Source organism: Oncorhynchus nerka, linkage group LG18 (assembly GCF_034236695.1).
Source record: "Oncorhynchus nerka isolate Pitt River linkage group LG18, Oner_Uvic_2.0, whole genome shotgun sequence".
Classification (NCBI taxonomy): domain Eukaryota; kingdom Metazoa; phylum Chordata; class Actinopteri; order Salmoniformes; family Salmonidae; genus Oncorhynchus; species Oncorhynchus nerka.
In genome coordinates this window covers 46,483,211-46,498,964 of record NC_088413.1, presented here as the reverse complement: position 1 = coordinate 46,498,964, position 15,754 = coordinate 46,483,211, and the positions used below count along the sequence as shown (strand labels likewise).

Sequence of the window (15,754 nt, the reverse complement as noted above, 5' to 3'; positions counted from 1 at the left end):
TCCACTCATCCATATTGTACGACTCAACCATACCAGAAAATACATTATTATGTTATTCACCTTTGTTATCCATCCCGCTTGTTGTCCCCTAGTTAACCCCTCTGAATCGCGTGTGGTGTGTGTGCGCGTGTGTGCGTTAACATGCACTGTGAGGCCCTGGCTCTAGGAGGCCCTGGCTGTATCCTAGTTCTCTGCTCCCTGGCAGGTTATGTGTGTGTATGCCCGCGCATGCGTATGCTAGAGGTGTGTATGCGATGGGCAGAGGAGCGTGGCGGACACTGGTGGCACAGTGATCGGCACCTGTTTGGCTCAGGCGTGGTGTTTGTGAGCTCAAGGGTGGGTGGGTAGCGGTAGGGTGGTGGTGGGTAATGACGGGCGTGGCATGCGGAGCGTGTGGAGCATGCAGAGGGCCAGGTGAGGAACCCCAGAGGTACTCAGTAATTAACAGACTGGTGCTCCATCATGGCTGCCCCATGCCTGAACCCGTCAGGGACCGCCGCGCCCTGCTGTCAACACCGCTTTTATTAAATTCAGCTCTGAGGAGAAGAGGAAACTGAGTCCCAATTCCCTATATAGTGCATTTCTTTGGTCAAAAGTAGTGCACTATATAAGGAATAGGGTCCCATTTGGGATGCAACGTCTATGAATGAGACCGCATGGCTTGGGCTGTGCTGTGCTCTGACCTGATAGGATAGGATGAGGCATGTGGAGGCCATTTTGATAGCCATCATGTGGGTTTGTTGCTGAGAAAAGACTCCTATTGAACAATGTTTACATACAGTATCATTAATTGTATGGACATAGTGGTTACCCTGGAGTTGGTTTAGATTTGAACAATCTGATTGGTCCTGGCTGTGCTTTTGGTGTGTGTGTGTGTGTGTGTGTGTGTGTGTGTGTGTGTGTGTGTGTGTGTGTGTGTGTGTGTGTGTGTGTGTGTGTGTGTGTGTGTGTGTGTGTGTGTGTGTGTGTGTGTGTACAATTGTACCCGTGCCTGTGTATTCGCGTGCCTTGTGTGTGTAATTGGGGAAGAAGTGGGTTCTGCAGGCTTAGACATCCTCTCTCCCAGGGGATCAATTACGCAAGGCCTCGTTCAGCTCTTTCTATTCAAATGAACACCTGAAGAATCCGGCCCTGCCTATGTGTGTGTGTGAGCGCACACAGGGTCTCGCTGTTCCATGGAAGCCCAGGATACCGCCGGATAAACGCACACCCAATACAAAAACTCATCAACAGCAATTTGTATGCTTTTAGGCTGGCAGCAGAGAGTGGTACCTTTTTCAAATGTCGCCTTTCCCTTTGACTCCTGCCCTATTTTTTTTTATCTCACCTACATAGGGAAACCGGTAACCCACCATTGAAGTAGTACGTACGGCATACTGCTCCTCTATAGTGAGTATTCCGTTGGGTGTTGACCTTTAATGTGCACACATTGACTTGCCCTGCCAGTTGAAGCTCCCATAGATTAAACGATTTAAGGATAAATGGTATATTGTAATCAGTAATCAGTGGACCTGTACCATCATGCACTGATTCAACATACTGTATAGTTGAAACCAACATACATTTGCTGAAATATAAAATAAACATGTTTCTAATCAACTAACTTTTTCTACTAGTACTGACTTTCATGATAGCTACTGTATTGAGGAGAAATGTGCTTACTGTGACTGAGATATGTGGTTGTCTCGCCTAGCTACCTCAAGGTGACTTACAAACTGTTAGTCAGTTTGAGAGCATCTGCTAAATGTCGATGTAATAGCTGCGGCCCACAGCAGTGTTTACATCTGACATAACACGGCAAGTTGTGGTGTGCATTAAAATGATTGTAAGTTGTGTAAGTATATGCCTGGGCAGCTGATTGGTTTGTGAGTTGTGGTGAATCAATTGTACTCCATAGGCACCTCAATCACTGGATTGTTGTGTGAGGGCCGCAGCCCAAAATCGAGGCCCCAGAGAGAGCTTCATTTTTTTTTTTACACTGGAGGCCTTTTTCTGTAGCAACATCCTGGAACAAGGTTGAGTAAGTGGGGCTACTGCACCATGTCCTGTCCTCAAACTATCCACCAACATAACTATTAAAGCATTACGCTGCGGATTCTCAGAGTTACACCATAGTTATGTTTTTTTTTTAAGTCAAACTGAAAGCACATAGAGGAGCATTAGAGATGTATGTGATGATGATGCAGAGAGAGAGAGAGGGACGGTGAATGGTGGTGCTTCCTCTCCCTGAGTCTTCCTGGGTGTCAGAGACTTAGTGCCCCCCCTTTCTCACACCTTCTCACCAGTCTCCATCCCCTTGGAAGGGTTACGCTCCCACTCCCATGGCACCGGCTCTCACACCTGCGGCGAACTAGCCCTGCCATCCGTCTCCACGACAACCTGCGTCAGGCGGATTACGGCGCCTGCCACGCTTCCGTACAGATGGCGCTTTACCGGCAGCGATGCCGGACGGTGCATAATCTTTGTACACCGCAACAGAAGAGAGAGGGAGAGACTGAAAGGGTGAGAGGGAGAGACTGTGAGGGAGAGACTGCGAGGGAGAGACTGAGAGGGAGATACTGAGAGGAGGAGACTGAGAGGGAGAGACTGAGACTGAGAGGTAGAGAGTGCGACTGAGACTGAGAGGGAGGGAGCGAGTTGAGAGGGAGCGAGTGAGATCGAGAACTAGAAAGAGGAAGGAATGAAAAAGCAAAGCAAGATGCAGAGAGAGCAAAAGAGAAAGAAAGAGAGTGAACTGCTCTCTCTCTCTCTCTCTCTCTCTCTCTCTCTCTCTCTCCAGTGTGCCCTACACTAGTGCTACTGTCATACCACCTGAAAAATGAACAAAGGCATTTAAACAACAACACTTAATTCCTCTTTTTCTCTCTCCATTTTTAAGCCTTTAATGAAAATGTCACAGTGCAAGAGACCAGCCGAGGCAGGGTGCTCTGTTTTATCTAAGCAGTATGGCTTTTAGAAGAGTCTGTAATCCAACCCCTCTCCTAAAACACAGAGACAAAACTAATGGGAAGGCAATTGGCAAAGTCTACCCTCGGGGAGTCCATTTTTAAAATGTCACGGACAGACGTGAAGCGTTTTAAATAGCCTGGATGCATATTCACCTGTAAAAACACAATAACAGGTACTATGATTTCTGGGCTAATTCATTAAACACCTGTGAAGGCATGTTGTGGATGGAAGGCAAAGGAATCAGTCAGTCGTAGGAGGAGAGCGAGCAAAACAAAAAGAGTTTTGTATCGCGAATAAGCCCTTCCACGCCCACCCAGAGCTTGCTTTAACAGCACTGATATGTAAATGTGAAATAAAAAAATACAACTTGCCGAGATCAATTAAATAAGCTGTAGCTACAGCCGGTGGTGCTTGAGCACGGCCCGAGGTCACAGCGGTGGGCCCCTGTGATCATTTGTGTGAATCTAGACCCTCTTGACACACACAAACACGTGCGCACACGTGCACAAACAGACACACGCTCGCTCCTGTGATCATGTGTTAATCAAGACCTTCTTCAACCTTGTGTCCTCCCCTCCCTAATGACAGGTAGGGGTGTGAGCGCCGCTGTTAGAGGACAGATAGAAACTCACAACGGTGACACATGTAGAGAGGGATACACGCAGGAGCTCACCAGACAGACAGAGAGAGAGGGGAGGAGGAGGAGGAAGACAGGGAGGAGGACTAAGGTCGCTATAAATTAGGAGAGAGGCTTTGCTCTAAGTTCTCATCGTAACACTCTGGAAACTCTGGTCGAGGTGTTCGTGTGTACGCAAATGTAGATGTATTTTAAATCTATTTACATTCATTCTCTTCTTTTTAGCGCCGTGACTATCTCTCTCTATTTATCCGTTCCTCTGCTTCTTTCCAAATAGAAAAATACTCACCATATAACTATTGCGTCATAACTTCCCCTAATCTGCTGATGTTAGAATTATGTCATGCCCAGAAGGAAACCACAACAATCAAATCAAATGTTATTTGTCACATGATTCGTAGACTACAGGTGTAGACGAACAGTGAAATGCTTCCTTACGGGTCCATTTACAACCATAAATGCTGAAGTTAAACTCAAGTGTGAGAATTAAATCCAACAAATCCTTTTCCTAATTGCTATAATGAATCGGCTGGCAGTAGAATTCACTCTGTTTTTGACCTCCTTATTTGTACTGGGGTGATGCATTGTAAATACTGTATAGTACTTACTGTAACCACAACTGGATCTGCTACTTCAGAAATTCAGGTATTTCACTCAGGTGTTTGAGCATAGAATATTTTACAATTGGTCCACTGTGTTCTATTGAATGAAAGGCCTAATAAATTGCGATATACAGATTGTTTAGTGTGCACATCATGCTCGTGTGCAAATTATCACCTGGACAGGTGCCACATATGACATGTTTAACAAGGAAAGTACAAGCTTGGTTTGATAAGTGTACTGGATTTCCAGACATTCAAAGTTCGGGCAGGCAGAGTTGTTTTAAATGTAAAATATGTTTAAAACATCCAGCTTCGTATTGTCCTCGTAAAGATGAACATGCAAACACCCCCCCAAGTAGTGTCTATCTCTCTCTCTCTCTCTCTCTATCTCTATTTTCTCTTTCTCTCTCTTTTTTTCTCTGTCTCCCTCTCTCTCTCTCTCTCTCTCTCTCTCTCTCTCTTGCTCTCTGTGGTTCTCCTGAGTATCCATTCTGTATACAATAGTGACATCTTCAGTTGAGTTGGGAGAATAGAAAGAGGCAGAGGCAGCAGCCAGTCTACCTGGTATACAGTACTACAGTAGACAGCGATACTGTAGGACAGTAGAACAACACCTCACTCTGTTGATGTAACTGCTCCAGAGAGACCAGGAGAGGAAAAACTAAATGCACTGATAATTATAGCAATTTATGTTAAGAGAAAAAGGGCATTGTAAGATGCTTAAAGTGCATTCATTAACATTTACATATCGACAACATTAGTCGCCTTTAGAGAGAATAAAAGAGCAATTCTACAGCTTTGTCTTCTAATACGCCTAACGCTGAGATAGGGCAGAAGAAGGTAGAATGCATCCGGTTTGATGAGTAAACATGGTTAGATGGAGAGGTTTATTTATTTAAATAAAGAGTCAGCTTGGTAGAGAAACTACTGTCTTTTAACTTCATCATGCATTGTGAAAAACATGATAATATTCTAATTTCATTGCCTCTGAAATCTTCTGCTATAAAGGTTTGAATTTTATATACTGAAACTTTTCATTTTAACAGTTTATTTTACTGTGTAGAAAATAGTTACGGTGTAAAGTATCATTATTAAGAATATTTGTTTTAGTTGGAGAGTAAATGTTAAACAGAAGTGTTTATATTGCATTATTTCAGTGTACCCAATACCGCCACATCCTAGGAAAAATGCCACAGAAAAATGCCACAGAAGAAAAAAATATATATATACCCCTCGAAATGTAAAGCACTTGCTTTGTTGATCCGCGTTAAGAATATTACTTTAAATAAAATACAATACACTACTTGCATATACTTGTAACTGGCATCTGAAATGTTTAGTAATTTACATATATTAGCATATAAAGTAATTGGCACAGATGCCAAGGAAGCAGTGGCAAACAGATTAATTGTCATGCAGCAGTCGCAGTGACATAGTTAAAAATGAGCTCCTTTTAAGAAGCCAATTATCATAGAATTTTCAAAGTAGCCTTTTTTCATCAGTGATTCTCTTCATAGTCTCATTCTCACCCACACACCCACAAACACATGCCACACACACATGCATACACAAATGCAAAATGTGCATACTGTAGTATTACCATCGAGCCGTACTTAAATGTATTAAATATTGTAAATGCGCAGCCTTCGCTCTCAAGTTTCGCCTTTGAAATTTCGCCTCTCAGCACCCTTGTCGGAGAACACGCGCGTTCGTCTTTGTACGAAGAAAGAGACGAACAAACACTGGATCCACACATGTTTATTATAGTGAGAATACATTATGAGTTTCTGGAGATGGAAAGGAGTATGTAGGGCTTCTGAGGTTTCCAGTCGTATAAACACTCTGCTTTTAACACACTACAGTACAACTCTTGATCTAAAGACAGGTACTGTAATGTTAGTCGTATTTAGAGTCCATGAGAATTGGGGTATTTTCTACCTCATGACCTGTGCCTGTTTACTAGTATATACAGATGTAGGATCCTAATTTCAGCCAGCTAGCTTCAGCAGGAAAAGAATCCTGCAGGAACAGGAAATGTTAATTATTGTGTGGATTATAATTAATGGACGGTTTTGTAGGGGTTGATACATTTTTTCATTAGGGAAAATCGTCTGACATTACAAAGTGGGAATGACAAACTTGAGTTGCCCTTTTAAACTCATACACTACACGTTTGCATTTCTTGTAGTGTAGGGAAATTCTCTGCAACAAAAGAGTGATCAAATTAAAGATCTGTGCTTTTTTTTAGTAGTAACTCTCTCTGGGCATGTCTGGGTCTCATTGTCAGATGACACCCACACTTCACATTTACAATATATCAACATGATGATAATAAACTGTTCTATCCCATTCCGCTTCCATATTCTAAAGACACATTCCAGAATATATTTACAGTACATTCCAGAGTGTCTGGGAATGGCCTGCAGGGTCTCTTTCTGCAGCTGACTAAGTTGGGGATTGAACCAGTCCATGTGTAAGGTTTTCCACGTGGGGTTATAGATGGTGGTGTGGCCAGCCTACAGTGGCAGCAGCAGCCCCAGTTCCTCCCATGTAATAGTTGGATGGTGCCTCCATTTACTGGTCTGTCTGAGGGAATGCACAGCTAACAAATGAGTTAGTTTAGTTGCCAAGACCACTGTTCAGGGAGAGGGGCTTAAGCGGCTCCTGTTCTCGCTGCCATTGTACGCTGGCCATCTTAAATAATATTGAGATTACACCAGGGACAAAAGCCCGCGGAGGATCCTTTTGTGGCGAGGCAGACATGTAAGGAGGGGAACAATACCCATAGTGAAGAATGACACTCTCGTTGTTTGACAATGTAGTGCTGTGATTACAGAGGAACAAAAGTAACAGTTTTTGGCAAATAAAATACATATTTGTGGAGTGTGATGAGGTGGAGGTGGTGTATTTTTGATAAAAGTTTGCTTTGTATGGTGATGCAGAGGAGCGGTTTGTGTTTCGGCTCCTCTTCAGTTATGAGTGTTTGTGTGTTTGACGCTCACAGTGAAGTCACTCAAGGCCCCCAACCTTGCACACACACACACGTTACCTTAGCTTAAGCTGCACCAGGGGTATGGCCTAGTCATCTCGTCCCCTCTCTTGGCCCCTGCATGCCGTGTGTGTGCGTGTGTGCGTGCGTGCGTGCGTGCGTGCGTGCGTGTGTGTGTGTGTGTGTGTGTGCGTGCGCGCGCTTGTGCATGTTTGTGTCTGTATATATATATATATATATATATATATATATATATATATATATATATATGTGTGTGTGTATTTGGATTCCTTAATGACTTTATAATTCCAGGCCAGCAGGAACCTGCCTTTATGTCTATTAGTTTAGTAGCCTGGCAAACAAAGGGAGTCTGTGCCCGTGGCACCATGCCAGCAGAAGCTCCAGACGTAAAAAGTACTTGTCCATCTGTGTTGCCTTCCTTCTAAAGCTCGCTGTGTAACTCTCTCTCTTTTTCCTCCTCCTCCTCGTCTCCTCTTGTCTCTTTCTTTTTTGGGGGTGGATGTGAGATTCTGTCTGCTCCTCCTATCTTCCTCCTTTCCTTTTTTCATCTCTCCTTTTTTTTGGTGGGGGTGTGAAATGGTCTCTCGTGCTCTGTGTCGGTTTAAGGAGAGAGGGAAAAAATCAACCCAACGAGACATCACCATCCCTACCCTGGTGTTCTGCTCGCTCTGTCTGAGGCTATTGATCTCTCCGACGACCAATCGAGTGCAAAAAGAGTGTTTACTGGGATGAGAGAGGCAGGATAAGCCCATTCAAGCGGGTGGGGGGGGGGGGTGGATTGCATTGTTGTGTGTAGACACACACTGCTGCTGTGCGGCGGATATGCCTGTATCACAGTGCCAGTATGGAAGTCTATAGTATGGAATGTATGGTTGTTTTCAGAATACCTTCCCTATTGCGTTAATTAAGTACTGTGAATTATTCTGAAAATCATGTCAAATCAAATTTTATTTGTTACATGCGCTGAATACAACAGGTGTAGATTTGACAGTGAAATGCTAATTTATGAGCTCTTTCCCAACAATGAAGAGTTAGAAAGCATGATTTAAAAAATATATAATCAGGAAAAAAAGGAAATAGTAACACAATAAAATAACAATTACAAGGCTCAATACAAGGAGTATTTGTATTTTGTACCGGTACCGATTCAATGTGCAGGGGTATGAGGTAGTTGAGGTAATTGAGGTATATACAGTACATGCAGGTAGGGATAAAAGTGATAAGGCAATCAGGATAGATAATAAACAGAGTAGCTGCATTATATGTGAAGAGTATGAAAGTGTGTCTATGTGTGAGGGTGTGTGTGACGTCAATATGCATGTGTGAGCGTGTGTGTGTGAGCGTGTGTGTGTTGGAGTGTCAGTGTAGTATGTGTGAGTGTGTGGGTAGAGTCCAGTGAGTGTAAATAAAGCAAGTGCAATAATGTGGGGTGTGAACAAAAGGGGGATCAATGCAAATAGTCCTGGTAACCATTTGATTAACTGTTCAGCAGTTTTATGGCTTGGGGGTAGAAGCTGTTCAGGAGCCTTTTGTTCCCAGACTTGGCACTCCGGTACCGCTTGCCGTGCGTTAGCAGAGAGAACAGTCTATGACTTGGGTGACTAGAGGGCCTTCAGGGCCTTCCTCTGACACCACCTGGTGTAGAGGTCCTGGATGGCAGGGAGCTCAGTCCCAGTGATGTACTGGACCGTATGCACTACCCTCTGTAGCACCTTGCAGACGGATGCCAAGAAGATGCCATACCAAGCGGTGATGCAGCCAGTCAAGATGCTCTCAATGGTGTAGCAGTATAACTTTTTGAGGATCGGAGGGCCCATGCCAAATCCTTTCAGTCTCCTGAGGGGGAATAGGTGTTGTCGTGCCCTCTTCATGACTGTGTTGGTGTGTTTGGACCATGATAGGTCCTTAGTGATGTGGACACTGAGGAACGCTCTCGACCCTGCCCTTCATTTCCTGTAGTCCATGATCAGCTCCTTTGTCATCCTGACGTAGAGGGAGAAGTTGTTGTCCTGGCACCACAATTCCAGGTCTCTGACCTTCTCCATGTAGTCTGTCTCATTGTCGTCGGTGATAAGGCCTACCACCGTCATGTTGTCGGCAAACTTAATGATGATGTTAGAGTCGTGCTTGGCCACACAGTTGTGGGTGAACAGGGAGTACAGGAGGGCACTAAGCATGCACCCCTGATGGGCCCCCGTGTTAAAGGTCAGCGTGGCAGATGTGTTTTTTCCTACCCCCACCACATGAGGGTGGCCTGTCAGGATCCTTGGGTCCTTAGTTTAGTGATGAGCTTTGAGGGAGGGCACTATGGTGTTGAGCTGTAGTCACTGAGCTGTAGTCAATGAACAGCATTCTCAGGTAGGTGTTCCTTTTTTCCAGGTGGGAAAGAGCAGTGGTGAGTGCAATAGAGATTGCATCATCTTTGGATCTGTTGTGGTGGTATGCGAATTACCGTGGGTCCAGGGTGTCTGGGATGAGCCATGATCAAACTTTCAACACATTTCATGGCTACAGATATGTAGAGATAGGGTCTGGACTATGGTGGTCTGCTTGAAACATCCTAGGTATTACAGACTGGGTCAGGGAGAGGTTGAAAATGTCTGAGAACTTGCCAGTGAACTCACTGGACAGCTTGCAGCTGGGTTTTCTTTTGTAATCCGTGATCATTTGCAAGCCCTGCCACATCCGATGAGTGTCAGCGCCGGTGTAGTAGAATTTGATCTCGGTCCTGTATTGACACTTTGCCTGATAGTTCACCGGCAGCTCTAGCCTTAGCTCAGTGCGGATGTTGCCTGTAATCCATGGTTTCTGTTTGGGATATGTACGTACGGTCACTGTGGGGATGACGTCGTCAATGCACTCATTAATGAAGCCGGTTACTGATGTGGTAAATTCCTCAATGCCATCAGATGAATCCCGAAGCATATTCCAGTCTTTGCAAAACAGTCCTGTAGCTTTGCATCCGCTTCACCGGACCACTTCCATGTTGAGTGGGTGACTGGTACTTCCTGTTTGACTTTTTGCTTGTGAACAGGAATCAGGAGTATAGAGTTTTGGTCAGATTTGCCAAATGGAGGGCGTTGATAATGATGACATATACAGTTGAGATGCTACTGAGTCTACAGACAGTTTGTTGAACATCTCTAGATGGACTACAGACACTTTCTTGTTGAAAGTCAACAGACATACAGTTGGCATGTTACTGGTATGTAACTGATAAGGGGCGGCAGGTAGCATAGCAAGAAGCCTAAGAGTGTTGGGCCAGTAACCGAAAGGTCGCTGGTTTGAATCCCTTTTCCCTTTGATAGTCTGTGGAGCAGACGAACTATCGAAGGAAAGTGTTACGCATGTGAACTGCAAGGGTGATAGATAGTCCTGATACTCTGAGGCACCATTTAAGTGTTGGATATGGTTGTATTTACAATCCTCTCACAGTCATGTTCATTTTGCATTGATAACCTTCCCTAACACTTTGTTGCTGCACCCATGTGACATAGTGGTGGAAGACTGACAACCTGGCATGAGAGCTGGTGACCCATTGAAGATGGAATTGCAATTGCATTCAGGATAGGCATACTGTTGCTATCACATTCATTACACATTGTGAATATTATAAAACACGTATAGTGGTGCGATATGTGAGACCGATATGTGCCACACACACAGCACGTATTGTAAATGGCATTGTGATTGTATTCAGAATTCCAGATTGATGCCCTGTGAATCGACTTCAACAATTACGCCGTTAGGTCTGTTTTCATATGACATACTAATGCAAGAATGTTATGTACTCTAACATAGAAACTATAAACGTTGCCTCCTACAGAAAAAAAAGCCCAATGTGATCATCTCTGGAGTCTTCTGGAGTCCGGGTCCTTTTTTTTTCGGGGCCACAGTCATCCTAAATCATTACACTCTTGATACACACATCGCCATGATCTTATTACCATGTCAGTGTGATGGGCATACCCATTGTCTGATGGTTGTGACGGTTTCTGTGTTTCCCCGTGGCAGAGAGCGAGCATGGGGTGTAGCTCCAGTGTGGTGGTCATGCTGCTCCTTTGTATAAAACGTTTCATGCTCGTTATATAGCATATGGTCATTATTGCGGTGTGTCAACCTTGTGTGTCAGAAGGGAGCTAGGCTACACAGTATACGGCTATATTCCAATTGAACCCACATTCACAATACAGATGGTATTTTTCCCATGGTCAAAATAAAATCTTACAATGGTATTGTAAAACAAATAAAAATGACTATTACTAAGTAGGTAGTCTCCCCTCTTAGGTAGATGCTTCCAGTGTTCAGAATAAGAAGTGTGTGTGTGTGTGTGTGTGTGTGTGTGTGTGTGTGTGTGTGTGTGTGTGTGTGTGTGTGTGTGTTAGTACAGTTAGTACACGCAGAACACTGTAGCCTATACTGTCTGTTTACTGTACAATGCGAGATGAACATGTTAGTACTACACACAATGTGCTACCAGAAGAAACGTCCATCCGGCGAGAGGCCTTGCTCCACTCCTCTCTAGTCTGCTACTGCGTTCGGGAGCATGGCAGGCGGACAGCTCCTTGCTCCTATCCCCTCTCCTCCTCTCATCACAGCGCTGCATGGCCAGAGCAGATCAGAAACCTTCACTGGTTGTTTTGATCTTCTTCAAGACAGAGAGCAGCTTTTTTTTCACACACACACACACACACACACACACACACACACACACACACACACACACACACTAATTGTCTTTGAACAATGCACTGTTTGAACAGGGTAATGCGGCAAGCTGCAACTCAGCTGGAAAGGATGAATCCACTGTTGTCACCTGATGTTATCAGTGCTGGGATTTCATTAAAAAGGGGGGACGGTGTTGGGGATTGGGGGATGCGCTGTTGTTGGACAGACAGACCGATGGGCAGGCAGGTCCCAAACTTCAAACAGAGTCAGAAGGAGGAGAGGTGTAGCACCCAGACAGCCTTCAGTGCAGGGGAGGAGTGACACTGAGAGGAGCACAAAGCGAACGAGTAGAGCACCTGCCTGGCTGTCTGGGCGTACCTGTGTGCTGTTAAATCATTAATTAGGGTGTGGGCTGTGCACTCGGCACTCAACACCTCCCCTTCTATCACCGAGCCAGGGATATCCTCACTAGAACGCTCTGAGACTGGCAGTGCATATCTGTGTTTAAGTTTTAAAAAACTGAGCATTGTAAATGTTACTCAAGATAATGCCTAAAACCTGTGTGTGTGTGTGTGTGTGTGTGTGTGTGTGTGTGTGTGTGTGTGTGTGTGTGTGTGTGTGTGTGTGTGTGTGTGTGTGTGTGTGTGTGTGTGTGTGTGTGTGTGTGCTCGTGTGCTCGTGTGTATTGCATATATGACCTCGCCGGCAGTACAGTATGTTGTCACTGGCATCTCTTTCTCCTCCCCCCTCCCTCTCTCCCTCCCCCACTTCTCTTGCGCTCTCTCTCGTGCTTTCTCTCTCTCCAGAAGGCAGCGGCTGTGAACTCTGACTCTCTGACTCTGGCAGTGAGAGTCACCAGCCGCTGATTTGCTCTCCTCATCTCCTTCTCCTCTCCTCCTCTCCCTGTCTTTCTCTCTCCTACTCCAGAAGGCTGGAGCAGCGTGCTCTGCATGCCCCCATCTCTCTCACCCTCCTCCCTCTCCCCCGGCAGGCAGCAGTGTTGGCACGGCTTGAAGCGGGGTGTCGGGTTGGGTGCCGGGGGTGTGGGTGGCACAGGGCGGTTGGAGCGGGTAGAGCGGAAGGCTGTGTGGTGCCTGTGCCTCCTCTCCTGGCTGCTGTGCGGCGAGCGTGCCCTCTGTCACTCACGCAGAGACGCCCTGTCCAACTGTCACTTCCTGACAGCCTGATAATCAATCTCTTTATTAACTGCTCTGCTGCAGACCGGCCCGGCCGCGCGGTGGGGAGGAGGAGGAGGAGGAGGGAGAAGGAGACCCATACACTGCTGCCTCTGCTTCACAGTAACACATGGGCCTGGACATGGGTTGGGTTGGTGTGGGTTTTGCTTGGGCTGCGGTTGAGGGTGGGTGGGTAGTCACTGCGGGATGACAGCGGGTCTACGCAGGGTTCCATCCCCAACGCTGAAAGAATCACACCGGTGCGCTGGAGGGCCTGGTCGTCACGCCGATAATTTATGAGGAGGAAACAGCATCTCTAATGCTGTCCTCCAGCCAGCTCGCTACGCGTCAGATCTCTCTCTCTCTCTCTCTCTCTCTCTCTCTCTCTCTCTCTCTCTCTCTCTCTCTCTCTCTCTCTCCCCCTCTCTCCCTCCCTCCCTCCCTCCCTCTCTCTCTCGCTCTCTCCCTCTCTCCCTCTCCCTCTCGCTCTCTCTCTCGATATCTCTCTAAACACAACATGGCAGCAAGAAGCATCTGTGTGTGTTCTCCTACTTACTCATGAGTTCCCCTCTATCATATAGAACCCAAAGAAACACAAAGGAATAGATAAATAAATAAGAATAAGACGAGATGGAAAGACAGTGCTGTAGGAGATGAAATATGCATCCTGTGGTCCTCCCTACTGTACTCTACTGTACTCAGTGTCTTTGACTGTTTGTCATTTCCAGGAGGACTTTCTGATGGAGACACAGAAGAGTCTACTGAGAGAGATCAGTGAGCTCTGCACGGGGAACGCTGCACGTCACCGCATCGCCGCGGAAACAGAGCTGCCGTGGCCCGACTCCTCTGAGACCCGCTGACAACCCCACAACATGACTGAAATGGATACACACGTGCACGCAGACGCACACTTTCTCTCCCTCACTCTCTGTCACGCACACACACACAGACGTCCTGTCCTAATGTCCATCCCAAACAGTTGACTAGCAGATCTATACGAATAATAATTATATGGCAAATAATGCTAACCATAAAACTCCAAATCTGGGTAATAAAGCCGGAGCTCTGGTCCCTAATGAAACTTAGGGGTATGTCCCAAATAGCACCCCTATTCCTTATGTAGTGCACTACTTTTGACCCGGACCAATGGTCCGCCCTGCTGTTCCCAGGCTAATGCTCCTGCCTAGGCTCACACACTTTCCATGAAGCAATATTGCAAGCCCACTCAAAACGTGAATCACCTAGAAATGAAGAGAGTTGTTTTCTCTCTTCTTCGCCTCGCCCCCCCTCGTTTAATGTCCCCGGAGTGTGATGCGGACTAAAGCTCTGTTGATACGGAAAGGTGTGTGTGTGTCATGACTAATATTCAGGGGAGCACTCTTGTGTCTGGTTGTTACTTATGTTCCACAGCATCATCTGCATGACAGCCACAACTGAACTGAACTCTGCTAACTTACATTCGCACATGGACAGCCTCAGGTATGTCACACAGTTTCAGCGACGACAGTTTGCCTTTTGTTTTTATTGCGCTGTTTTGCTTCCTTTTATGAGTTTTCACATAATCAGTTTGTACCCTGGTATTTTTAGGATTCATGTTCAGAAACTTGATGTAGTTCTAAACAGATATGAACATTTCAATCATTGGTTTGGAGCTTCTGGTAAAACTATTTTAGATGGACTGAGGGAACAAGGGATCAAAATGCTTCACATCAACAGGGAACGGGACTATTTTAATGTTGTATTATATGACAATTTCTCTATCTAGGATTTTATATACGTATGATGATGTCATCTCGTTGTTGCTGTGTGTTTGTCACACTTACAGAAAGTGTATATTTGTCACACGGATTTGTTTCTGCAGTAAAAAAGGAATGACAGAATTGCAGCTAAGGAAGGCATTGCTTGATGTTGACATACGCATCATAGAAATGAGAGCGTGGGCAAAATGCTTCTCTGCATAACCACTCTGTTAATGTATAGGCTAATACATAGTACTTACGGTACTTACTGGACACCATTTCCACTTTGAATCATACAGGGATTGAAGTTTGTAGTGATTCTGATGGATTTGTGCTTTTTGTGGCTATAACAGTTACAAAACTTTGTGCACTTTTTGTTAAATACCAAATAAATACCAATACAAAAAAACTATTTTCCCCTCTGTTTTCTCTCATGTCTATTTGCGTCCCAAATGGCCCCTTGAGGCCCTGGTCAAAAGTAGTGCACTACATAGGGAATAAGGTGCCGTTTGGGATGTAGCCTATTTCTCTCCTCTCCTCTAAAACCATGTTTATTAAAGATCTGCTGATTGACAGATGAGGGTAGCCAGGTGTATTTAACAGGAGATGATCTCTCCCTCTTTGTCCTTGGGTGTGAATTGGGTTTCACACTGCCTGGATAACCACCCAAACACCCCTGCCGGCCAGTCCCTTCCCCTGGTGGCCTCTCACACCCCCTCCTTCCTTTCAGCTCGGGAAGGGGTGTGTCTGTGACTGTGTGTTTGTGTAGAGGGGGTGATGTGGTAGAGTTAGAAGCAGATTGGCAGAGCAGCATGGAGCACCCCTGCCCTCCTTAGTTCACTGTGCCCAAACCCCCACACTCCACCTGATGTTTTAACAAAGGCCTCCATCTCCACCATCGGCAGCACCCACCACAACCATGGCCATGGCTCCCTCCCAACCTCCAAGCCCCAGCCAGCCCCTACCTGAGCCAG

The 15,754-nt window shown here is 45.6% G+C and overlaps 1 protein-coding gene across 2 annotated transcripts in view; it reads left to right on the top strand.

The window, feature by feature from the left end:
• The window catches only part of si:dkey-288a3.2 (protein phosphatase 1 regulatory subunit 37), a 63,419-nt gene extending 48,064 nt beyond the window's left edge, over nucleotides 1-15,355 (top strand). For both annotated transcript variants that reach the window (XM_029687702.2, XM_029687701.2), the window contains exon 11: nucleotides 13,770-15,355. In XM_029687702.2, coding sequence (XP_029543562.1) covers nucleotides 13,770-13,901 — 132 coding nt within the window. In that variant the 3' untranslated portion in view covers nucleotides 13,902-15,355. The remainder of the gene's footprint in view (nucleotides 1-13,769) is intronic.
• The last annotated feature ends 399 nt before the right edge of the window (nucleotides 15,356-15,754 follow it).